Source organism: Australozyma saopauloensis, chromosome 3 (assembly GCF_035610405.1).
Source record: "Australozyma saopauloensis chromosome 3, complete sequence".
NCBI classification, from domain to species: Eukaryota; Fungi; Ascomycota; class Pichiomycetes; order Serinales; family Metschnikowiaceae; genus Australozyma; species Australozyma saopauloensis.
In genome coordinates, this window is record NC_086133.1 from 1,481,239 (window position 1) to 1,506,103 (window position 24,865).

Here is a 24,865-nt window from a genome sequence, read left to right on the forward strand (position 1 = left end):
ATTCGAGTAAAACCGATTGAAGTTGATATTTTTACTACGGCGACGTTGCGTTTCTTAAAGACTTGAATTTTCAAGTATTTCATAATTGTTAAGCTTTTGCTTTTGTCAACATAATTTGAGACCAAGAATCTAAACTTCCTTGTCGGTATATCGCTTAATCAAATCAATCAAATTTGGTTAAAAGAACTTGTCTTTTACGACAGAGAAATTGATCTCGCTCTCAAGTCCGCGCTCTTCTTCATTGACCGTAGCTTACTTGTCCATTCATCACCAAGCCTCCAAGACAAAATCCTAGGCCACAATCAACACAAGAAACCCAGCAGCTGTCAAAACAAAAACAAAACGTATCAAAAAGTACCAATCATATCTCGGTTGAGATCCTTCCTTGTCCTTGCTCATTCTCACAACCGTCCCCTCTTTTTAGGGAACCCCACCAATAACACGGGATCATTGTTTATTTTCAAGCTGAAAAATTCACGAATATCGTTGAGGAATTTCGTTCATTTTAAAAAACAATCGTACTCATTCTCGGATAAAATCCTCCTGAATTGAAACATTTCTTCCCATTAAAAAAGTCACATGACCAAACCTTTCCCTTTCCCTGCGTAAGAGAGAGTAGTGGACACTCCAGTGGATGTTGCCACGCACGTGACCCGCACGCTCACTACCCGCCCATATCAAATAATCAACATTTTACTTATACCACCCTACACCTCCAATTCTACAGCCGGAACCGCAGCTGTGCTCTTGTTAACCGGATCATTAGATATCACGGTTCCCATACATCATTTGCGTTTTATTCGCCTCTCTGTATCGTCCATATTCATTGATATCTAGCGCACTCTATTCCGAGTCCCCGATTTAGTGTCACAAACGCAGAAACAACCGAAAAAGCACTCAAACAGTTTCTTTTCGTCTTTTGATGACTACAACAGTCCCCTTGATATACTCGTTCCCCGAGTTCGAGGGTGTGGCCGATGCTGTAGCGGACCATGTGATCTCAGCACAGAACCTCACCCTCTACAATACCTTGGATAAGGCCATCGTTCAGAAATTGCGCAATTCTCCACTGAGCACTGTCCTTACCGAGATGGTATCGTCTTCTTCTATTCTGCTTCATAGCAGAAGCAATAGCGCGTCTAGCAAAGCCGATACGTTGAACAATTCCACCTTGGGTGGCCCGGGAACACCCGCCAGTGGCAGAAGAGTGCCTAAGTTGAAGAAAAAGTCTGAAGTTCGGTTTAAGATTGCTCTTAGTGGAGGCTCATTGATCAAGATCTTGCATCAGGGATTGTTGTCCCGAGAATCGGAGATTGATTGGGGAAAGTGGGATATATACTTTGCCGATGAGAGATTGGTTCCCTTTGACAGCCCTGACTCTAACTATGGCTCTGCAAAACGTGAGATCTTTGATCTTATCCAAAGTGAGGTCAAGCCAAGAGTGTACCACATCGATGAACTGTTGATAGACGATCCCCAGGAATGTGCTGATAGCTACGAGAAGATTCTCATTGATAACTTTGCTAAGAAGGACTCCGTCAAATTGCCAATGTTTGACTTGTTGCTTCTTGGCTGTGCTCCTGATGGACATATTGCGCTGTTGTTCCCCAACCATGGCGAGCAATTGCGAGAGAAGTTGGCCTGGTGTATGCCAGTTCTGAAGGCTCCCATGGGGCCTGAAAACAGAATCACATTGTCGATCCCTGTCATCTGCCACGCACACAGAGTCACATTTGTTGTAGAAGGTTTGACAAAAGCACCCATCATGAGAATCATTATGGAGAGACCAGAAAAAGGGTTGCCCAGCTCCATTGTCAATGAGGGTGCAGCAGGTCGTGTGACCTGGTTTGTGGACGATGATGCCTTGAAGGACTGCTATGATAGCACCAAGAAGAAGTACAAGTTTCTCAGCATAGATGAACCAATCATTTAGTTGAGCAAATCTCTGTGGGCTTGCAGGTATCAACGGTGTGATCCAAATCCCCCCGAGAACAATTTCAAATTTAATATCAATGCTAGGTATGATTCTCTCTTGGACTGGCGCCCTCCCCAAATGTTCCCTCAGAGTGCTCTTTCAAGACATTCAATTCCTTTCATTTCTTTACTCTTCTTATTTATTTTCTTTGGCTAGCTACGCAACGTACAGCCATGGGATATAGATGATTTGTTTAGGTCTGCATATCGCATTAATCATCACAGAATAATCAACTTTGTATTTCTTTTCGTAGTCACCTACATCAGTTTACGTCCCGCAAAAAAGCTGTCGGGCGGCTAAATCACATTGTAGTTTGTGCTTTATAATTTTCATAATCAGAAGGCTGCTTGCCAAATACCTAACCTGTCCATAGCCCGGAATACTCTTTAACTGATTTGGTTATAGAGCCATGCACCCCACAATACTATATGTACTGATTTGGCAATGTTTCCTGTGTGTAGCTGTGATAAGGTCCGAGCCATGCATAACGGCCACTAAATGTGCAGGACCCTTATACTCGTTTGAGTATCTTTCCTGCAGACCTTAGTATCCTTATTTGGAGCGATACATCTTTAGAAATGGTTTTAAAGCATACGGCATCTCCTCTTTTATCAACGAGACTTTTTTCCTTAATATTTTGGACTACCTTCGATCCTCATAATTTCAGATTTGTTTCCAGTTCGAAACTAGATCGCGAAGCAATCTGCGAACAATACCAAACTTGCTCCTGGTATTAATTCTCCAGGAATCACGAATTAAATATTTGAAGATCTAAGCATGTCAAACAACGGCTACTATTCAGAGATACAGAACGGGAGGGTAGCTGAACAACAGAACGAAAATCACAGAAACCCATACGCCTCCAGAACGTCAGCGGCACCAGAGTTCATGGCAAGCAGACCCTATCTGGACCTGAACGAGCGCTCATTTAACTACTTGAGACCACTTTCGTCCAATATTTCAGACAACTCTAATACTTACGTGGACAATTTGTCTGAAATACTGTCCACCGCTGGATTCGAGACACTGCCTAGCGGCAAAAAGTCCGGTTGTCAGACGCCGGCAAGAAAAACAATGAGTGAAGATCTAGAGTCACAAAAAGATGGATTGAAGAACGAGAAACGCTGGTTTAGTTTCATGTTCTCCCGCGAGGTGCCTCCGATTCCATCTCCTGAAGAGCGCCAACCATACCCATGGAAGACCTCCAGCCTTTTAAATAGAATGGTTTTCTTCTGGATTTGGCCTATTCTTAAAAAGGGCTATAAGAGAACACTTGTTCCGGATGATCTCTGGTACTTGTCCGATGATCTTAAGGTCGAAACCATGCACAAGAAGTACAGAGACAACCTCCACAAGATCCTACTGAAGCACAGATCGAAACAACTCAGAAAAGAGGCAAAATCGAGCAGCGCTGGAAGCCCAGATAATCATACAGAAGGCTCTTCCGGCTCGGATTGGCCAATGTGGGCTGTTCCTTATGCTCTTTTCCTCACATTTAAAGTTCCATACTCGCTTTCATGTCTCTTCCTTGCATGTTCTTTCGTATGTCAAGCATGCTCTCCGTTGATCACCAAGAAGTTGATCAATTTCGTCGAGTACAGGTACTTTGGCGTAATTGACACCTACAACGAGGGGATTGGCTGGACCTTGGGCGCTGTATTGCTAATCTTCGTCAATGGATTACTCCTCAATCACTTCTTCCACAACGCCATGGTTGTAGGTGCGTCTGTCAAGCTGATATTGACCAAGGATGTCTTGATGAAGAGTTTCCAACTCCTGGCACGTTCGAAGAATAAGTTCACCACTGGTAGAATTACCTCTTTGATGAGCACAGATTTGCTGAGAATCGACTTAGCAATTGGATTTCAGCCACTTGTTCTCTGCTTTCCAATCCCAGTTGTCATTGCTGTTGTCTTACTTTTGCACAACATTGGTGTGACTTCGTTGGTTGGTATTGGCTTATTTCTCTTGTCTTTCATTGTGTGCATTCTTCTTACTTCGAAATTGTTTTTCACAAGAGAGACTGTTGTCAAGTTTACTGATGAGAGAATTAGTTTGATGCGCGAATTGTTATCCAATTTGAAAATCATCAAATTCTACGCTTGGGAGTACGCATACAAGAAAAACATCATCAAAGTAAGGGAAAGAGAGATGAAGCATATGTTCACCATCAAGGTAATCCGTAACTTTATTACTGCTTACGCTGTGACTTTGCCCACTCTCACTTCCATGGTCTCTTTCGTTACAATGTGGGCCACCAATACCTCTCAAAGCGCTGGCCAAGTGATGTCGTCCTTGTCTTTATTTTCTATTTTAGCTCAAGCTATTATGTTGCTTCCAATTGCATTGGCAACTGGTGCAGACGCCACCATTGGATTTAGAAGATGTAAAGACTTCTTGGGTGCCGAAGAATTGGACTCCGGATGGGAGGAGAAGATGCTCGCAGGCGAGAAGAGCGACTTCTATTTGTCTTCCGAAAAGGAAAGACACAATGACACCGAGTCTCAATTTGATTTCTCTGGAAATTACTTTCCATCTGCCTCATCGTCTCTCTTGAGCGAGAAGCATTCCTATGGCTCCACAGCTATTGAGGTTTCACACGCAAATTTCGAATGGGAACAATTCCATGATGCCAACGATCAACTGAACGCTCTTTGGGAGGAACTTGACGAAAATTTTGCCCGGAACAAGAAGATCAACTTGGACTTGGAAAAGTTTCAGAGCGCATCCGTTAATTCCCAAACCAATGAAGACAACTTCAAAAAAGCTTTTGCTGGTCTCAGAGACATCAATTTCACCATTCAAAAGGGAGAATTCGTCGTTATTACTGGTGTGATCGGTTCTGGAAAGTCATCTTTGCTTAATGCTCTTGCAGGATTTATGAAGATGACAAACCCTGAGCAGGGCCGGTTAAGTGTCAACTCGGATATTCTTCTCTGTTCCAATCCATGGATCCAAAATGCCACTGTCCGTCAAAACATTTTGTTCGGCAAGCCAATGGACATTGCCAGATACCAGGCCATCATTAATGCATGCTGCTTAGATGAAGATATGAGACAACTTCCATTTGGTGATCGCACCGAAATCGGAGAAAAAGGAATTACCCTCTCTGGTGGACAAAAGGCACGTATAAGTTTGGCTCGTGCAGTGTACAATGGTGCCAGCATTTTGTTGTTCGACGACATTTTGTCTGCTGTTGATGCTCGTGTTGGTAGACAAATTGTCAGCAATTTGTTTGAGGGCCTTCTTGCTAATAAAACTAGAGTATTGGCTACACATCAGCTCTCCTTAGCCCTGACTGCTAAAAAGATCATCTTTTTAAACGGAGATGGAACAATCGATGTTGGAAGCACTGCCGAGCTTAGTGCCCGCAATTCTGCTTTCAGAGATTTGTTTGAGTACAGCAGTGAGCATATTAAAGTATCTGACGAGAACGAGCCTCAGGAGGGAGATGTCAACTACTCGAACGAAGACATTTCGCCCAACAGCTTGTGTCTTCTTTCAAATGCTGGTGGCAGCCCTTCAGGTTACGCAAGAGAATTTGGCGATAATGATGGCGCCTCGCACGTTTTGTCTCACGGAGCTCAGGATTTGACTGGGTCAGAACGTTTTGGAAAGACCATTGAGGATGAGGATGTCGCAGTCAATGCTGTGTCATGGAGTGTTTACAAGAATTTCATCAACTTGGGTTCTGGTATCTTTGGTTACTCCTCCGTGCCTATCTTCCTTCTTCTCGTGGCATTGTCAACTTTCTGCCAATTGTTCACCAACACCTGGCTTTCTTTCTGGATCGAGAAGAAGTTTAGTGGAATGCTGGATACCTTCTATGTCACCATCTACATTATTCTTGCTATCATGACCTTAGTGTTCACCGGTATCCAATTCACTATGTTGGCATATATGAACAATCGTTCTGCCAAACAGCTCAATGTTAAAGCCGTTGAGAAGGTTTTGCACACACCAATGAGCTTCATGGACACCAATCCTTTGGGCCGTGTTCTCAATCGTTTTACAAAGGACACCGACTCTTTAGATAACGAGCTCGGAGAACAGTTGCGCTTGTTCATATTCCCACTTGCCACAATCATTGGAATCATTATCTTGTGTATCTGCTATTTGCCCTGGTTTGCTATTGCCGTTCCTTTCTTGGTGCTTGTATTCTTGTTTTTCACAGACTTGTACTCTGGCTCCTCAAGAGAGGTGAAACGTCTCGAGGCTGTTCAGAGATCTGTTGTTTACAACAATTTCAACGAAACTTTGACTGGAATGGACACAATCAAGGCATATCTGTCTGAGAGTTTGTTTATCGAGAAGAATGACTACTTGCTTAACCGCATGAATGAAGCCTACTTCCTTTCGATCGCAACACAGCGCTGGCTCTGTGTCTACTTGGATATGATTGCTGCTACTTTCGCTCTTCTTATTTCAATGCTTTGTGTCACTGATCAGTTCAACATTTCTGCATCCTCCACGGGACTTTTGTTGAATTACGTCATCCAGATTGTGGGTTTGTTATCTTTGACTGTCAGAGCCATGACCCAGGTTGAAACTGAAATGAACAGTGTTGAAAGATTGCATTCTTATGCTTTTGACCTCCCTCAAGAGGCTGCATATGAGAAGCCCGAGTTCACTCCTCCAGCAGAGTGGCCTTTCACCGGATACATCCAGTTTAATGACGTTTCGATGCGTTACAGACCCAATTTACCTCTTGTTTTGAAGGACTTGAACTTCGGAGTCTATCCTGGAGAAAAGTTGGGTATCTGTGGTCGTACAGGTGCTGGTAAATCTTCCATCATGACTGGTCTTTACCGCTTGAGCGAGCTTGAATCAGGATCTATCACAATCGATGGGTTGGATATCAGTCAAATGGGTCTCAAGGACTTGCGCTCAAAATTGCTGATTATTCCACAAGAGCCTGTCTTGTTCAAAGGCACAATCCGAAAAAACTTGGACCCATTCAAGCAATACTCAGACGATGTATTATGGGATTCGTTGCGTCGTTGTGGTCTCATCCCGGATCAGGAAGTTTTAGAGCGTGTCAAACAGACTCGCTTGCTTGGTTGCAACTACGACACTTTGCACAAGTACCATCTCGATCAAATTGTCGACGACGATGGAAGTAACTTCTCTTTGGGTGAAAGACAACTTATTGCGTTGGCTCGTTCTCTCGTAAGAAGTTCTAAAGTCTTGATTCTCGATGAAGCTACTGCTTCTGTCGATTACGCCACTGACGCCAAAATCCAGCAGACTATTTCTAAAGAGTTTTCTCAGTCCACAATTTTGTGCATTGCTCACCGTTTGAAAACAATCTTACACTACGACAGAATTTTGGTCATGGACCAGGGTCGGGTCGCAGAGAAGGGCACTCCTTGGGTGTTATACAAACTGAACGGTTTGTTCAAGCAGATGTGTGACAAAGCGCAGATCACTGAAGATGATTTCCGCAAGCCGGACTTGTAAATTATTCCCCACTTCACTTCTTTTCATCAAAACTCGAGCTGATTTCAGCTTATATGGCATGTCTTGGACAAATACATACGCAAATAGCATAATATCCAGTATAGAATTTCAAATACAAATGTAGTAGCTAAACTTGGAATGATTCGAGAATTAATTATGTTGAAGTTGTGATTGGTATGCTATATGGTATGTGAAATGTAGAAGAGAAGGTAGGCGTTTGTGCTCTTGACCTCCTCTTGAGATGCGTAAGAAACGACACTGTCGTCAAATTTAAACCACTGACCAGAGCTATTCTTCACGAGAGCCACGTAATGACCCGTATTCACCAGACCCTGGTGGTGCACCATTGCAAAGAGCTCATATACTTTGTTGGTGTCTATGGCATCGGGGGCTGTTGTCTCGTCCCAATCAGAAGCATATTTAGTCAAATTCAAGAAAAGGGGTATGTCAACTTTCGTCTCAATTTTCGATGCTTTGTCCAGAAGCATGTTGTGTTTGAATCTTTTGAGTTGGATACTGAGAACGGGACTGAGTTTCTTGATGCGAAGAGATTTATGAGCCTTTGACTCCTTTCCGCACAGACTACACCTATAGTTCACATCAAGAAGTTCGTTATGAGTGAACTGATCCAAGCAATCATACAAAGATGGATTCTCGTTCAAATGATTAATCTCGAGCGGCAAGTCCACCAAAGGATCCACCGTCTTGGTGACATTGCCACAGCTGTTGCAAGCTATAGAACTTTCGAGCTCCCCCAGAAAGATCGAATGCATTATGCAGCGACATGGCAGCAGCAGAATATCGGCCAATTCTGCGACTCGCTCATGGTCGCTATGAAACTCGTTCAAAAGGAACTGCCAAAACTCATGTGCATCCTGCTCCTGGAATCCAGCGAGCAGGCGGTTTTTATACCATGCGGTTGTAAGCAAATTTGTGAGGCCGTATCCCTCCGCAGTTGGGGTGGTGTAGAAGTCTTTGAATGCTGAGTCAATCAGACAAGTAATACATGCCGAATTCTCGTCGATCATCTCATCGGCACCATTGTAGTGAGGCTGAGAGGGACAATTGAAAAAATGCAAGTCGTTGTTAAAGAACTGGTACCGGACCAATGGGTTATGTAACATCGTTTGTAGAATGCAACTCATGAAGCATGTGGATCCCATGTTGACAATGCCCTTCAACCCCTGGATGGCGCTGCCCAGTGGACGCGTGTATCCATCAATATTAGAATCCACATCGAAACTGGTATCATTTTCAGTACCATTTCCGAAAGTGATGCCTGTTTTACCATTAGGGGAGCCAAGACATGCAGCCACACAAGAAAGTCGAATCCGGTTTAAATCCGAATGATTAGTATAATTTCCACAAGAAAAGCAAAAGAGAAGCCCGTTGTGCGAATCGATAGCAAACATATGTCCACTTTCCTTCGCATGTTGCATTCCGTGTTTCTTGTAACAGCCTACATGTGGACACTGGAGACAAACAAACACCAGGTAAAAATTGGAAGTGTCACACAGTGAACATCGAAGCGCTTTAGCTTTGAACTCGTCCAAACGGCTATGAGATACCTTCAGTCCATCTTTTTTCAGTTGGTACACCAAATGCGATGAAAGCAGAGGATTGATCGCGATCGAAATGGCCACCGCCTGCTGATAAGTATTCAAGACTGTTTGGTATGCTTTGGTTTCAAGCACGGACCTTAAATGGGAACAGGGCTTGATTTGGCCGTAGTTATCTGGGGGTGGAGTGTGCTGCTGCAAGTTTGGCAGCTGATTTGCAACGGCAGCCGATTCCGATGTTGCGGGCAGCATGGCGGTTGCTTACTAGTTCTTAATTAGGTGGCTCTCGTAGTTTACTTTTTTATCTGGTGGTGGATATTGAGGTACTGATCCGATGAGGTATATCCAAAAAGAACCAAAGGATCTGTGCAATTCCGGACAAACTATGGCGATACAGTTATGAGCCCTTTTTAGGATGGTGCTTTAGATTTCCTGAAAGGTGCTTATCGCTGAAGCAGTACTCGGATCCAGCGATGATTTCTTGCTGTTCCAGATCTAGAGTTGAAACTGGGACTCTTGCGCAGGCTGTGATGGTAGCAGACGGCAAGTGTGTGGACAATTACGGGCCCTGTGCAAGATTTACGAGAACATACGGACTTTAAATTTTATGAATACAGGCGTATTATTGATATCGACATTGACAAACCGGGCAATTATCTCTCTTCTATAGGTTGGTGAGGTATTGTAGTTCATCCGAGAACAATCAACGCAGAATGGGCTCCATAAGCAAGACGTTATCTCCATGTAAGATGAGAAAATAAGGAAAGATTATAGCGAGATTTCTTGTCCATAGCTTTCACGAAGAGCAAAAGAGACTCGGGTGACTTCTGTTAAAATGTGGTACCTATTGTAGTTCCGGATGCTGACAAACAAAATAAAGAACTGAGATCCAAATTTAGGCTTAAAGCGAGGTTCTCGTGGTACTTGCAATCCCCCAGGGTTCTATTTATCAACTGGAATGTCCTTCTTGCTGCTTGGGATTTAGTCGTAGAAGTCACTGTCATCATCTTCTGGTGCATCTCTTATAGATTTTTTCACAAACCGGAGACGTCTTGTCTCCTCTAGATCCTCATCGAGCTGGTTGTTTTCAAGCCTCTCGTTGGCAGCATCCACAGCACCCACCTCGACCAAGACGCTCTCGATGTCTGGGGTCTTACAATCGCTTCCACCCAATTGCGTGAGAGTCACAAACTGTTTCACAATATTCTTCTTATGATAAACCATAATCGTAGGACAGTTTGCATCTGGGTAGTTCTCTACGCATCTGTTGGCGGGAATTTCTACAAATTTCACCTCGGGAAACTTCTGCGCCAATGACGTCGTGATCACACTGAGAAGGCGACTTTGAACGGCCAGTTGCAACGACATGTGCACGAAAACATAACAGTTCTCCGACGCAAGCGTCACTTCCTCCTCGTACTCAGGTTTTGTAATGGGCAACACCGATCCGTATTTTGACCGTTGCTGGAGCTGTTGGAGCTGTTCGAACCGCTTATTTTTGTACTCCTCCAAAAATTCTTCGTCCTCCTCATCTTCCAAGGCATCCAATTCGTCCATAGTCTTGTGTTCGAGACGATTTTCATGCTGTTTCTGAACTTGTTCTTCAAGAAGCCTTTCAAGCTCTTCTGTGGGAGATTTTGGTCTCTCTGGGATAATACCGTGAGCCCGGAGAATGTCGTTCCATTCCGTGTCTTCGGTAGGGTTCACCTCCACAGGTACTTTGATATCGTTTAAACTCATGTTGTAGTGTAGTATATGTAATTGTGGGGTTGAACAGCAACAATTATGGGAATGATTATGAATGATATTGAAATATGAAGTAATTATCTATATCCTCCTGATTGGTTCTTTCTAAAAAATTATGGTTGCTTGTGCGTTGACAGTAATCCTTCTCTATTGAACATGATAGTTACATGACTTGGCAAGTAAGATCATGCAAATTCTTCTCAAAATAGATACTAAATGCTTGCCTCTAGTCTTTTTGTTAGTCTGGTCCAGTCCATGTAGTCGCTCTTAGGTTGCAAGAGCCATTGCATGTTATTTGCCATCCAATTGATCAATGTGACAAAGAAAAGAGGTCCTTCTTTACTTTTTACTGGCACCTGCTCAAGCCACTCTGCCATATTCGCCCGGAAATTTTTCTCTGCCGTCCGGGCTTCCTCCACAACTTTCAACAATGAATACCCAGCAGCCTCAAGCTTTGTACGCTTGGCCACCATCATGTTGTTGCTGAAATTGGTAGCCACGTTGACCTTCACATCACTCTCTGGGAACTCACCTGGAATAGACACAAAAACGTCTACTGAGTCATTCTCGAATCGCCACAACTTTGGTATCTTTCCGCTTCCAACCGGAACTTGAACTTTGTAACGCTCCTCTGTGGCTGATCTATGAAACAAGCGTACTTGTGAAGCTAATTTGGCGCACATACGCTCCACTGCGAGATCCCGAGCGTCCTGCGCTTTCTTCAGTCTCTGCGGCGTCGCCTTCTTGGCCTCGCGAGTCGCATCCTTCTTTGAACCCGAAGCCTCCGTTGCTGGAGACACAGGTGCAGGTGTAGAGGTTGGGGTTGGCATAGGCAGAGGTGATGGCGATGGCTTTGGCGAAGCGTGTGCTTGCCTAAAAGAAACAAATTTCACAGTGGCGCGTTTCTCTTGTTTCAAAGCATGTTCCAAGTTTCTGTCGAGGGTCTGAATCTGTGATAGAAGCCCCTTTCCGTTGACTAGTTCGAGATCTGGGTTGTCGATAGCGCCACCGAGAGCTAGACGAGCAATATCTGCGTACATGCGCTCTATATTGACAGCAAATCCACGCGGGATGTCCGTATTTAGCACTAAAACGGATGGCAACGTTGCCGGATTCCTTGGGTACGTTGCAGGAATCGTGATATTGAAATTTAGCAGCTCTAACTCAAATGGAAAGTCTGGGTCGGATGGTATCAAGATGAAACTAAGGTATAATGGTTGCTCGGGGTCCTTTTCAACGACCCGGCGAATATGTGCAGCGATAATGGCCAGTTTTTCAGCCTTGGAGAGCTTCTTGGGCTGTGGCACCTTCTCCAGTTCTGTACTTTCCGTTGCAGATGGCTTAGGATGGAGAATACTAGAGACAGCGAGCCCATTGACGGTTATGGGAATGTACCTCTTGATCAACTTGACGACTTCGCCGTACCTTTGATCATCGGTTTTGTTTTTTGATCTTTTCTGAGGTCTTTTCCGCCTCGACTCCTCTTTGCTTCCTGACGGCTCAGGCGTGGCATTGTTCAGGGAGTTATTGGTACCGTTGACATTGCTGCGACGTGATCTACCACGTTGGCGAGGTTTGCGGGTCTTTTTCTCTGCCGGGGCCGAATTGGTGGCGATAGACGGTTCCATAGTGGGAGTATGTAGGAGCACTCTATGCGTAGTGGCAAAAAAAAGAGAGAAAAAATAAGAGGATGCCCATCCCTTTATATATTAATTGAAAATTTTATTGCAGTGCTATTTCTTCGGTTCGTGATGTTCAATTACTTTTTTCTGGATTGAACGTTTCATTCCCATCAATCTACTCTGTCACATTTGGATATGGTCGTTTTGTCCTGGTCAAAAGTGCTAGGCGCCAACGACTAAATTTTCGTATGCATCTGAATCCGAGAACATAAAAATAAAGCAATCGGCGCTGAGTAATTCCAACCTCATTGTTTTTCTCAGATCTGAAAAATCTTCTTCGTAGCGCAACTGAAGCCTATTCGAATCTTGATTTTGCACCCATTCTAGAACACCCATCCAAGGTCCTACCTCTCTGTTTTCCCAATGCAAAGCCCTCAGCCTTCGCAAAACCCGGCACCGGGACAGCCATTGAACATTCAAATGATTGTCTCGGCCATTGTCAATGCTCCCGAGCTCCGCGCAGCAGCTCGAGCCTTGTTGAATGTAACTCAATACATTGCAGACTATCTTGCGGTGGCCTGCGGATGTCTCTCCGGAAACACCGGCAAAGCTTTATGGATAGGATCTCATGTGAGCTGTTTTCTCGGTTTCTTCCTCTATGTACTGACCCAGGCTTCGTGGTGCTATATGCTCTCTGTGCTCGGCGCCGTGTTCACGTTCGCCGTCTCTGTGTGCCAACAATTCGAGGTTTTGGCATGCGAAGCTTCACAAAATAAGGAGAAAATACCCATTGCTCAGTTGGTGAACCTGGAGAGCACTATGCTTCTCGGCGCTGCCTTGCTCCACTTGACCACACCCCAGAACGGACTCAAGCTCGTATCGTTTGCTGTATTCTCATGGATCCACTTGGCGAGTTATGTTCTCAATGATGTTTTGCCCATTAATTCGTTCACGTCGTCTTTGTTCCCGGTCTTTGGTTGCATTGAGCCGGTACTCTTGAGTGTGGCCTGCTATGTAGACTACTTTGTTGTGGCTGTCTACTATTTCCAGGTCATTTGGAGGCAAGTGTCATTGGTCTATGCGCTCATTTTTACATACCTTAGTGTGCGGCGGATGGAGCATTCCGAGTTGTCACGCATAAGCTTGTACAACTTGGTCCGCTTCTTCCATAAACTCTCGCAGAAACCAAACGTTCCGGCACCAATCAGTCGATTTGCAGATGCTGTGAAACTGTTTGTGGAGGCCATGATACCTATTGGCGCCACCGGAAATGGATACCATGGGCCCCCTGGTAACGAGGCTGCCTCGTCCAAGACCAGAGCTACCTCAATCTTCTTCGATAGGGTCTCCATTATCGACGATCTTGAGTGAGGCCACAGTGCATGCCATATTGAATGCTTCCCGCAAGCCGCTTTTTCGTTTACCATTCGGCTGAGTATCACATAATATATATCCAATTATTCATGGTTATTGCTGTAGATCGATCTGATATCAGTTCAATCTCTCGTGGTTTATGACTCCTGATCTCTATTGTTGCATCCATTTCTATAATCTTCCATTTACAATGACGCTATTTGCTCTTTCAATTCAAGCAATGTATCCCAACCCGTGGAGTCTTCCCACATTTGCTTTCCCTTGGACATAAGAGACCGCACACTGGAGCGAGCCTTGTACTTCCAGTCCTTACATACCACATCTCCAGCACCATGCTTTCCAGGAAGTTCTCCAAGAGACTCGTATGCAGAAACAAGATCAGAACATGCCTCGACAGCCTCGTTCCAAGCTTCTTCGGAGGTGTCTAGGTCTGGACGAAGAGATGTGGCTCTATAAGCTTTTTCAGCGCAGTCAAGAGCAGCCCAGGGCTTTCCTTGCCAGATCTCGACTCTTCCCACGAGCCTCCACACTCTAGCATTATGGTTGACGACAGATGGCACCATGTTGCAAATCAAATCAATACATGACAGTTGGAAATGCGATCTGCGTTGATCTGCAGGGTATGGCTCCTCTACAAGAAGCTGGACGAGCTTCTCGAGCACTGGTATGTCCAAAACCACCTCACCTCCTTCTTCCTTTCTAATCTTTAAGAGCTCACGGGAAGCATGCAAAACATCGTTCCATTCGCCGAGCTTTGCGGCCACCAACAAGTAATTTTCAAAGATTCTCCACGAACGCTTCGCACCCTCGCCTTGTTGCAAGGCTCTCTTCAAAGCGTTAAACGCTTGCTTCGTTTTATCGAGTTTGAGCAATGCAGAGGCCAAGTTAGACCAGGCGTGTGAATTTGTGTCGTCCAAAGACACGCATCTTGTGAATGCTTCAGCAGCAATTTCTTGATTGCCACTCTCAAGGCCACAACAGCCATAGAAAAACCAGTTCTCGTAGTTCAACGGACTGGCACTCAAACAATCATGCATATGTTGCAAAGCCAACTGCAAGTCTCTCTTCAATCCAGAGTCAGCTGGGGGCTGGTAGTAGTATCTGGAGAGAGAAGCCTTGGCCTTGGCATAGTGGCCCACCTCCCACGCAGTTTCCCACAACTGTGGGTCTTGACGAATGTCGCCGAGAATGGAGATAGCGCGGGCATCTTTAGGGTGGCTCTCAAGACGTGCAACCAACATACGTTCTGCTTGCTGCTCCTCGTCGATTGCAGCGTAGCACAAGGCAGCCTCGGTGACCATATTCAATCTTTCGTAGATATCGATTGCAGACTTGATAACACCGAGTGCCATGTATTTTTCGGCCAATTTGGCATCCATCTTCCAGTGACCCATCAATGGAAGTTGGTGCATATATCTAAGTCTGGAATGGACATCTTCGCATGTGGTCTCTTGCAATTGAGGAATGGTTCTGGTTTTGATGTGAATACCAGCCTCCTCGACCAATGAGGTCATCTGCAAGATACCTCTCTCAACTGTGCGAGCTTTGGAAGTTTCTAAAAGCGATCTTTCCCAGAGAGCGCGGCCAAAGATTGCCCAATTATTATTGCCTTGGCTCGAATAAATGATTCTGCTCACGACAGCAAGCAATTCCTCTTCTACCATAGCATTACCAGAGGGAGAGGTCTGTTTGATGATTACAAGGCGCAAAAGCAATTGGAGAACATCGAGGTTCACCAAAGGGGGCTGTTCATTAGGGTTGAGAGAGCGAAGCGCGATCGGGATATCAGTTGATTGCATGCAAATTGGAAGAAGTTTTTCTTTTTCCAGGACAAGGTACGACAAATCACCATCCAATTTGATTTTTTTAGCCTCTTGAGCAGGGTCCTCGCTATTGTTGTTATCGTCGAAATCAAGCGACTCATATTGTGGCTTTTCCAAAAGCAAGTCAGAGTTCAACTCGTATGTTTGAGGAGCTACATCTGCAGTATGTTCAGGACAAAACTCCTCCATTTGACTTTTGGCTAAAAGAACTAATGACGATGCATGGAAGGTCTGGAACTTAGTACGCTTAGCCTTGGCGCCGGTAAGCACAAAGTCTAGTTGAGAGATTTTCGTGGCAGCAGCCAAAAATGGCTCGGCGAGGTGTTCTGTCTGAGCGTGGATTGCGTTTCTGGCATTCTCGAGGAAGAACACCATCAGCAAATTTTGCCGGAGCATATGAGCATTGTCGCAAGAGGCTGAATCTGGAAGCAATGCGTTCAAAACAGGTTGTTGAAGGAGCACAGACGATAGAGTGGCAAGAACATCCACCGGTTCCAGGAGAATCGAGAGGTGTGCCTGCAATGCTCTAGTGCGCCACCATGACAACGAGGCAAATTCAGCAGAAGAGGACGAAGACGCGAGCTCTTCGACGAATCGTGTACCCTCTGCCAAAACTTCGTCTGTCTTTACAGCGCTATTGGTGACAAGCAGGTGGCTACAGCCCATTAGATGTTCAAAAAGCGCCAATGAAAGCACCAAGAAAAACGGCTCCACCACAAAGTCATATGAGCTCTGGCCCTCCAAGCTGAGAAGCTCAATGGCATCCTTCTGTAGTTTTGCAGCGTGCTCCTCACCAAATGGGAACTCCACAGCGGTGAGCGGTCTCTGAGGCCCACAGAAATTACACTGAATAAAAAATTGAAGCAAAGCAATAGCCACAAGCTGTGTCTCAAATCGAGAAAGACTGTTCCCGATGGAATGTGCGAGTTCTCTGGTCACATCTTCAAGTGACGTTTCTGGGTATTTGGCAGCGATTTCTTTCGCGCCAACGAGCAGAGAGGGAAAAACAGACTCAACAGAGGTTCCGAGAGTGCCGCCCAAAATATGCTTGAGCTGTGGCGAGGTTTGGAACTCATTTTGGGGCTGGACCTTTTCCAACGGAAGAAGAAGAGCCAACTGAGCCAAGACGATTCGTTGCTGGTCTGTGATTGGCTGGTTCTGTGTGGAATCACTCATGATTAATTATTTGCGAATGATTCGAGTCTTTTTGTGACTATTTCTAGTATTTTGTGGTACTACTTAGTGATCGATCTACGAGATGCCGCGATGAGGTAATAGAAGGTAGTGAGATTCCATCGAAGACAGTAGAATCCGGGGTAAATCAGCGAAAAAGTGGTTTGGGATATAGCAGAAAATCGCCATGTAAAATCTTTTTTTCGTTGCTTGTCTTTTTCGTCTGATTTTCTTTTTTTTCCTGCTCGCGGCGCTTGTTCTCTTAGTTATTGTCTATAGATGTGTATTCATTGCCGCCGTAGGCTGTATTTCTGTAGTTCTGTAGAAGTTTAATTTCCCTGCCCAAAAAACGAGAGTCTTTTCCGTGTCTCGCCCCCATTGGCGCTGTCACTGCGCCTATGCGAACTCTCGCTGCGTTTCATGCCGCTGTCACTGCGCCGGTGGTCGCTGGCCTTCCGAGTCTTCTTCAACGACTGCCGGATCGCCACACGGCTCATTTCTGAGTTGTTGTTCTCGTCGTCCGAGGCAAAATCAATGACTTCCTCCTGGAAATTTACATTCGGTTCTCTCAACCCGGGGTAGCCCTTTTTGAACGAGGGCCTGGTCAGTTCCTCTGAAGCCCTGCCCCTAGGTATCATTTCATCGCTATCCATATCTATTAATGACATATCATCCAGATAAGATAAGTCTTTGTTGGATTTGTTGTTTGAAGAAAGCGCTCTCGATACATTCACAGAGCTAGAAGATGAAAGTCCGACCTCAAGCTCAATCAAATTGGTTTCAATAGGTTTGTGTCTAGATGGCATCTTGGAAATCGGAGTATTCTCTTCGAGGGTCAAGTTCAGAATCTGCTTGCTCAACCCGTAGTCTGGGATTAAGTTGTTGTGCACTGCAGGAGCTCTAGCTTCAGCCTTTGGCGTTCTCTCGAGTGCATCTCCCCATGGATTGCTGGAGCTAGTGGCGGGCTTCGAGGAACCTTGGTAGGGGCTCTTTGTTTGCTTTGAACTAGCCATAGTCTGGTAGTTCTGCGGATCTAAGTGTTGGTAATCTTGGCCCTGTTGAGAGTTACTGATTGGCCGCACTGTTTGCATTGAGGACACGGGGCCTGGGGATTGTTTCTGAATGAAGTCAGGTACCTGTGCGTGGTTAGATGTGGACGATGCTTTTACCGGAATCTGGTTCGGAGTCTTCTGCGAGATTGGCTGCTGATAAGGCAGGATGGTTTGTGGATTTATCTTAGTAGAAACGGAGTGCGTGCTAATACTTGGATTCATGTCAGTCGCTTGGTAGAAGTCGTGAGGAGCTGCTACTTTACCAGATGGTATATCAATGGGAGGCTGTAGTTCCGAAACAGCGGATTTCACCGGCTCTGGATTAGCAGAGTAAGACGACCGAGTGTGACTTTTCGTGCTTGCTTGCGAGTTGTGTCTACTCACATCTTCATGCTTCTCAGATGCGGAGCCTTCACGTTGTTTAGGTTGCGTAGAATTACCTTGTTGGAAGATGTCACTCACGAGTTTCTCGGCTTCTCTGTCAATTGTATTTGAGTGAGATTTCTCCCAGGCCTCCACATTTTCGAGCTCTGAGGGTTTTTTCTGGTGATTTGTAGTGTTCACAGGTGGGTTCTCATTGGAGGTTGCGTAAGGCAGTTTTGGAACTTTCGCCGAAGGACTGGCCACCGCATGATCCAAAGCATCCAAGGTAGGGTATCTATTCTCAATGTCATCCAAATTTCCTAAGTCCAGAAGATCTAAATCATCTGATGGCTCCAACTCGGGATGTGTGTTCGAATTAGGAGAGTGAATTACGGATGGATTACTGTGCTCGGAGGTCAACGGACTGGCTTGGCTAGGAACATCAACATGCTGCTCAACCGCACTAGAAGGTCTCGAGGGAGTTGCAAAGCCATTACTTCTGAGAAGATGCGTGGGTTTATTGAAAGTGGGAACACTGTGTTTTGGACCACGGCGCACTTCTGAAGGGATCATGTTATTTGGCGACGAGGCAACGACATTTCCTACCGCGACTGGTGCTACAGGTGCTGCTGATGCTGCATCTGCATGGGCACTGTCCAAAAGGTTGGCACGCAGAGAGGCAGCAGATCTGGCCAGTTGTTCTTTCAAGGCTTGTTGCTGTGCCGATTGGACCTGTTGCTGCTGTTGCTCATAGTAATACTGCTGTTGTTGCTGCTGTTGCTTGATGAGAAACTTTTGCTTTTCACGTTGCATTTCATGCAAGGCATGGAAATCATACGGACCAGCTTTTGTAAAGTCATCGATCTGCAATTCGTCATAGTCTTTATTGCACATTTTCGCAAGAAGCATTATGATTTGAACAATATTAGGACGAAAACGTGGGTCTTGTTGAAGCATGATGATAATGAGATTCTTCAAGTCACCCGAGTACAGGGGAGCCGGTGGGTCTGGTGGAAACTGGAACGAGGCGTGAACAATTGCAATATCGCCAGCAGCCTCAAATGGCGTTGTATAGTAGCAAAGCTTATAGAGAAAGCAGCCAATGGCCCAAATATCGGCCTTGTCATCTATTGTAATTCCACGGGTCAAATCAAGCATTTCTGGTGCCCGATACTGCGGCGTAGTATGGTACATGATATCGTGGCTGAGCATCTGAAACTCTTGTTGATCCTTTGGAGGTCTGATTGCAGTGGATACAGAGCCAAAGTCGCAAAGCTTGAAGCGGTTTTTGGCATCAATGAGCACGTTTTCTATCTTGATGTCTCGGTGAACGAGCTGTATCCGATGCATCTCATACACACCAATGGCAATATCCATCATGATAGCCAAGATTTGTTTCTCGGTCAACTTCTCCCGGATGTGGGCGTTCATGTATTCGAGTAATGATTTGTTGGGACATAATTCCATTAAAACAAGCACCTGGTATGTGCCATCGGGCATTCTTTCCGCATTCAGGTCGTAGTACTTGACGATGTTGCGTGCATCTCGTAGCGTACGCATGACATCGACCTCTTTTCGAAGTTCTGTGAGTCCTGCTTTATCGGCTACTTTGACCTGTTTAAGACAAGCTATGTGGGCTTTGGGGGGCACAGTTTCGACGCCTTCTTCATTTTCAGCATCGCGCTGTTGTGCCTGGACCTCGTAGATGCGAGAAAAGCCACCTTCCGAGAGGAATCTGACAACCGTTACGGTGTGGCTTCCAACGACGAGATTGGAGCCAGGTTCGAGCATTTCAAGCGGCGATTTCGGATACAGGGGTACAATTGGGTATGGCGAGTACGCTCGTGCAACTTCCAAATCCGAGTCTGTGGTTTTGACGGACTTGGTGGCGACAGGTAGTAGGCTAAGTAGGCTAAGTATAGGTATATATGGTGTATCTGTATGTAGGAGACGGATCTAGGGGGAGGGAGTGTATGGTAATGATAAGAACAAAAGAAGAGATAAAAAGATTTTGTTCGAAGAGAATTGGTTTAGGAATGGAAAGTTTATTCCGATGCTATCTATGGATGTCCAATTGTATTGGTACTGGTGCTCTTGTTCGTACGCTTTTGGCGGGAATAAGCGTCTTGCCTGCAGTACTGGCTGCAAAAAACAAGAGTATCGCCAATAGGTTTAGAACTCTTCCTTGCGAAGTTTTGTCATTTCGTCCAATGTAAACGGAACATATACCACTTCATGGCCTGCGGTGTTCTTCGTCAAAACACACATCTTGTGCTCCACATACTCACCCAACATCGTCTTGAAGTTGACCTCATTGCTAACAATGAACTTCTCAACACAGCGGTCGTAGACTTTTCGGAGCTCCACGGACGTCTTTGCCAGGCCCTTGAGTCCCGTGCGGCTTGTCTTGCTCAGAACGGAGGCCTCGATGGCTTCCATTTGCAACTGGAGGAGAACCTCGTACAATTTCTTCGCATTGGCCGTCAACGACGCCAAAACATACTTGGCACCACGGCTGCCCACAAATTTCTTGGACTGTCCCATGCTGAGGACGTCTTTGAATGACATTTCGACCGCGTATGGCTCATATGTGGTGACATCATGCCACAAGAAGTTGTAGTTCTTGAACCGGTAAAGATCCCAAAGCAAGCTCAGGTTCACATTGTCAGAGGACACAATGACCCATACGTTGGGTAATGCCGTCAATTGTGACAAAAGGTTCTGCGACCGCTCATCTCTGAAGGCCTCTCCATCGATGTTGTGGATCACCAAAACTAGACTAGCTTTGACAACTCTGTTCTTCGAGTTGCGACTAGCCAATTGCTTGAGATGACCCATGAGAAATGGGAACGCTTCACTGACATGCTTTGGCTGACGCAATGGTTGGCCCGTCGCACTGAGTATGGCCGCTGTCATATCGTGGAGAACTGCTTTCAACTTCGTTCCTGGGTTGTATCCATTGACAATCATCACGGGGGGCATCTGTTCATCTTCGCTTTCGCAGATTACATCGTGATACCAGCTCACGAAGTACTCTTCCAAGAAGTCCATGATCATACGCGCCTTTGACCCAACACCGAAAAAGTTGAGACTGTAGCCTTGGCTGAGCTCGAAACACCACTGGTGATAAAGGCCCTTGTGGAGCTCTTTGAGCATGTTTCTCTCCGGCCGGTGAACTAACAGACTCAATTCCACATACGGTGCAAACTCCTCAAACCCTAAGTCAGGAGCGTTTAATGACAAAGAGCTATCGGATGGCCTAAACCGGAGGTTGTGCTGTTCGAAGTATCCTTCGCTGCCCTCCAAGAAGAAGGCTCTCTCATCGATGAGTCTACCAGTGGCACTATCGTCTTCACGGATCAAAACGCCAGGAAGATGTTTCTCGACGTAGGTGGGATCTATGATTTTTCCGTCCTCGTCAATTTCTGGAACAGGCAAGGGAGTAAATTTGGCGATTCGCTCCAGCTCTTGTGGTTGTTCAGTCACGACTGAGTCTCGAATACCACTGACAATGGGGATATCTGAGAAAGTGCTGCTTCCCTTGTTGTCAAAATTGAGAGCGATTGCGGCCGTTTTTGTGCTGATAGTGCTCTTATTACCATTGTTGGAAATCAGCTTATCCTTCTCCTCCTCCAATTGTCCAAGGGTTTCGGCTGGGTCGGTAGGACCAACAGAATCGGACACCCCTTCTTCAATCTTGAAGATACTGAAGACCTCTTTGGTCACATTCTCTTGCTTACTAGGCCGGCCCTTCTTTGATCTCCTCTGCACGGGCGGTTTTGGTACCCGGGGTGGTTTATCCTTCAGCGCGGGTTTGGCAGCCTCGCTCTTCTTAGGCGATACGTTGTACTTCTTGCGGGCACGATACTCATCTTCCGAATCGTCATCGCTTATTGCACTATCATCGCTATCGTCGGAATTGGTCGTTACCGCTGAGGACTCCTCATCGGAGTCACTGGCGCCAGTGCTTTCTGCGTCCGACAGAACCACTCCATTCTCAGACTCCCTCTTCATGTCGCTCTTCCGCTTTTTGCGCTCATAGATGCCGAGCTGTTTCTGAAGCTTAACCTCCTGTTTCCGTTGGACACGAAGTGCGCGTGCTACACGTTTCTGGACCTCGCGCTCCTTTCTTTCGGTCACTGTGGCACGAGAACTTCTTCGAAGATCCTCGATCAGATCAATGATCGGTTTTGATTTATTCACTTCCTGGCCCTTTCTAGGTCTGCCTCTTTTTCTCTTGACCGGCTGTTCCGGCTCTTTTGGCTGCTCTGGATTTTGTAGTTGCTCCTCCAAGAGGCCAAACTCAGCATTCAATGCTTCGTCCAAAATCTTCCCCAAATGTTGTTCCTGCGAATCAGGAAGAGGTTCACTTTCATTGATCCCAATGGCTTCAAGAACAGCTTTGACAGCACCAGCATCACCACCTGGACCAACAGCACCACCAGAACCACCAGGATTATTAGGTGCCATCGGAGACAGATTTAGCAAAGGATTAGGAGAAGGGCCTAGGAGCAGATAAACAGAAGCGTCAGCATTGGAATATAGACTGGGGTCGAGGTTGGGATCGATGTTGGCCTCGGTAAGATTCGACATAATGATGGGTCCAAGGTCAACCTCGTCGGCGCCACCCTCAGTACCCACAGGCTTGTTCTGAGACGAGGAAGGCACCCCCGAGGAACCATCGGTGGTGTTGGTGGCAATGGTGGAGGCAAGGCCAGACGCGTTGGCAGCATCCTGTTCGTCCTCAGGACGAATCTTTCTAGGACGTCCTCTCTTACGTTTCACCTTTGGCTCGCCATCGTCGCCCAAACCGCCAGCGGCAGCGGCCTTGGCCGTGGAAGGATTGGAACCTTCAGCGCCCTCCACCACGATCTTTCTGGGTCTACCACGCTTCCGTTTGGGTTCAGACCCAGCTGCGGCAATGTCCACCAATCTGGGGCGGCCGCGTTTCTTCTGTGGCTCGTCGTCGGCATCTGGATCGTACTCGTCGTCACCTCTCTCCTCCTTGAACTCCATGTCCTCGGAGCTCAGTTCGTCGGAGAAGTAGCCTCCCGAGGAGAAGTCCACGGGTTTTCTTGCTCTGGTCTTCGTGGCTCTTCTGCTGGGCACAGCACCTGTGGAAGCTCCACTGCCACTGTCACTACCGCCAATGGCTCTGGTTTCATCATCTTCTGCAGCATGTTCCGGAGCATGTTCTGCAACCTCCGCCTTCACATCGACACCCTCAAGGCCAAAATTCTCCTGAGCTGGCACGGCAGCCGCGTGTGCTTCGAGCTCTGTTTTGAATTCATCCTTGAGTGGTTCATCAACAAACGCCAAACCGGCTTGCGCGCTTCCTGCGGAAGGACTGGTCAATACGCCGGCCGCGTGCGCGTTTATTAGTTGGGCCTCCACCTCGTGGCCATCCAAATGTGTTTTTTCGGGATTTTCGACGGGAGCATTTTTCTCGAGGTTATTTGTTTCCGCAGCAGCGAAAGCAGCATCCGCGTGGGGTTGCACGCCCTGCTCCACGGGCATTCCGTCCGAGTTGGTGTTTGTGGACATTGCGGGCACTTCTCGGTAAATTCTCGAAGAAGCAAGTCTGTTTGTTTTTGAATTGGGGAACGGGGGGTGGAGTTGCGTGTGTTTCGACGACGGAAATGCCCACGTGACGCGTCACGTGACCGGGCACTCTTTGTCCCCTCCTCACGCCGGGTTGCGGCTAATTTCTAAATTTTTCCGCCAAGTCCCAACCTCCCTAGCTCGGGCCCTATCGAGCAGCACTTTTTTTCGGAAAATTGCTCCGCATGTCCACTTTATTGTTGACACTTTCCACCACATGGACAGGTCTTTCTGCAGTACCATCTCTAACCAGATTGACACCCGTACATCCCCCGATTCGCGGCCTCATCCCCATCGCATCAGTAGCCTACACCTTAGCTCCAGGAAGTGGTAGGATCAGCCGGCTGGGAATTGACACAGAACACGCCCAATTAGCCAATCAGCTCTCAAAGCCTGCTTACGTAATCACTGTTGCCCAATTGACACGTCCACCAAAACCATGCTCTCCTTCTGCCCCTACTGCAGCAATATGCTCCTCATCTCTCAAGGTGAAGACAACTGCAACAAGCTATACTGTCCCACATGTCCGTACGAGTTCCGTGTGCAGGGATTCCAGATGTACGACCGTAAGGTTCTTCCGAGAAAAGAGGTGGATGACGTTTTGGGAGGAGATGGCGCTTGGGATAATGTGGACCAGACAGCCACGCAGTGTCCTGTGGATTCGTGTGGAAACGACAAGGCCTACTTTTTCCAGCTCCAGATTCGGTCTGCGGACGAGCCCATGACTACGTTTTACAAGTGTACGATGTGTCTGCATCAGTGGAGAGAGAACTAAGGGTCCTTCCAAGTAATAGGCGGATTGGCCAAAGTGACGAATATATCTGGTTTACAAGTTGGTGATCCTTGGAAGATAAGCAGACTGAGTTGGCGGAATAGAAGTACTGTTGAAAGAATTGAGTGTCTGACTCCTGTCTGATTCGTGTCTGAATCGTGTCTGATCCATGTCTTGTGTGACAGTAAAGGGCGTGATATTTCTGAAGGTTTCATGCGGGATTCTCATGTTGTTCACGTCTTTGAGAGGCCCGGGAGAAGCGATCTCATGTAATCGATCTGACTGAATTATTGTTGGTATTGCATTGGGAGAGAGAACTGCAGCAGTGAAGCATTGATGATTCCG

The 24,865-nt window shown here is 46.4% G+C and overlaps 10 protein-coding genes across 10 annotated transcripts; 4 read left to right on the forward strand and 6 right to left on the reverse strand.

Annotated features, from left to right (window-relative positions):
* Window positions 1-922: 922 nt before the first annotated feature.
* Window positions 923-1,933, forward strand: PUMCH_002823 (uncharacterized protein; the record flags this gene model as incomplete). The annotated part of the gene is made up of 1 exon (XM_063021818.1): window positions 923-1,933. One exon carries the CDS (start codon window positions 923-925, stop codon window positions 1,931-1,933), a length of 1,011 nt encoding a protein of 336 aa, XP_062877888.1.
* Window positions 1,934-2,752: 819 nt separating this feature from the next.
* PUMCH_002824 (uncharacterized protein) lies at window positions 2,753-7,435 on the forward strand (the record flags this gene model as incomplete). The annotated part of the gene is made up of 1 exon (XM_063021819.1): window positions 2,753-7,435. One exon carries the CDS (start codon window positions 2,753-2,755, stop codon window positions 7,433-7,435), a length of 4,683 nt encoding a protein of 1,560 aa, XP_062877889.1.
* Window positions 7,436-7,614: 179 nt separating this feature from the next.
* Window positions 7,615-9,246, reverse strand: PUMCH_002825 (uncharacterized protein; the record flags this gene model as incomplete). The annotated part of the gene is made up of 1 exon (XM_063021820.1): window positions 7,615-9,246. The coding sequence occupies one exon, from the start codon at window positions 9,244-9,246 to the stop codon at window positions 7,615-7,617; it is 1,632 nt and encodes a 543-aa protein (XP_062877890.1).
* Window positions 9,247-9,975: 729 nt separating this feature from the next.
* On the reverse strand, window positions 9,976-10,734 carry PUMCH_002826 (uncharacterized protein; the record flags this gene model as incomplete). The annotated part of the gene is made up of 1 exon (XM_063021821.1): window positions 9,976-10,734. The coding sequence occupies one exon, from the start codon at window positions 10,732-10,734 to the stop codon at window positions 9,976-9,978; it is 759 nt and encodes a 252-aa protein (XP_062877891.1).
* Window positions 10,735-10,952: 218 nt separating this feature from the next.
* Window positions 10,953-12,368, reverse strand: PUMCH_002827 (uncharacterized protein; the record flags this gene model as incomplete). The annotated part of the gene is made up of 1 exon (XM_063021822.1): window positions 10,953-12,368. The coding sequence occupies one exon, from the start codon at window positions 12,366-12,368 to the stop codon at window positions 10,953-10,955; it is 1,416 nt and encodes a 471-aa protein (XP_062877892.1).
* Window positions 12,369-12,785: 417 nt separating this feature from the next.
* On the forward strand, window positions 12,786-13,733 carry PUMCH_002828 (uncharacterized protein; the record flags this gene model as incomplete). The annotated part of the gene is made up of 1 exon (XM_063021823.1): window positions 12,786-13,733. The coding sequence occupies one exon, from the start codon at window positions 12,786-12,788 to the stop codon at window positions 13,731-13,733; it is 948 nt and encodes a 315-aa protein (XP_062877893.1).
* Window positions 13,734-13,921: 188 nt separating this feature from the next.
* Window positions 13,922-16,735, reverse strand: PUMCH_002829 (uncharacterized protein; the record flags this gene model as incomplete). Its single annotated transcript, XM_063021824.1, has 1 exon — window positions 13,922-16,735. The coding sequence occupies one exon, from the start codon at window positions 16,733-16,735 to the stop codon at window positions 13,922-13,924; it is 2,814 nt and encodes a 937-aa protein (XP_062877894.1).
* Window positions 16,736-17,061: 326 nt separating this feature from the next.
* Window positions 17,062-19,938, reverse strand: PUMCH_002830 (uncharacterized protein; the record flags this gene model as incomplete). The annotated part of the gene is made up of 1 exon (XM_063021825.1): window positions 17,062-19,938. One exon carries the CDS (start codon window positions 19,936-19,938, stop codon window positions 17,062-17,064), a length of 2,877 nt encoding a protein of 958 aa, XP_062877895.1.
* A 381-nt stretch (window positions 19,939-20,319) lies between these two features.
* PUMCH_002831 (uncharacterized protein) lies at window positions 20,320-23,691 on the reverse strand (the record flags this gene model as incomplete). Its single annotated transcript, XM_063021826.1, has 1 exon — window positions 20,320-23,691. The coding sequence occupies one exon, from the start codon at window positions 23,689-23,691 to the stop codon at window positions 20,320-20,322; it is 3,372 nt and encodes a 1,123-aa protein (XP_062877896.1).
* A 496-nt stretch (window positions 23,692-24,187) lies between these two features.
* On the forward strand, window positions 24,188-24,523 carry PUMCH_002832 (uncharacterized protein; the record flags this gene model as incomplete). Its single annotated transcript, XM_063021827.1, has 1 exon — window positions 24,188-24,523. The coding sequence occupies one exon, from the start codon at window positions 24,188-24,190 to the stop codon at window positions 24,521-24,523; it is 336 nt and encodes a 111-aa protein (XP_062877897.1).
* Window positions 24,524-24,865: the final 342 nt, after the last annotated feature.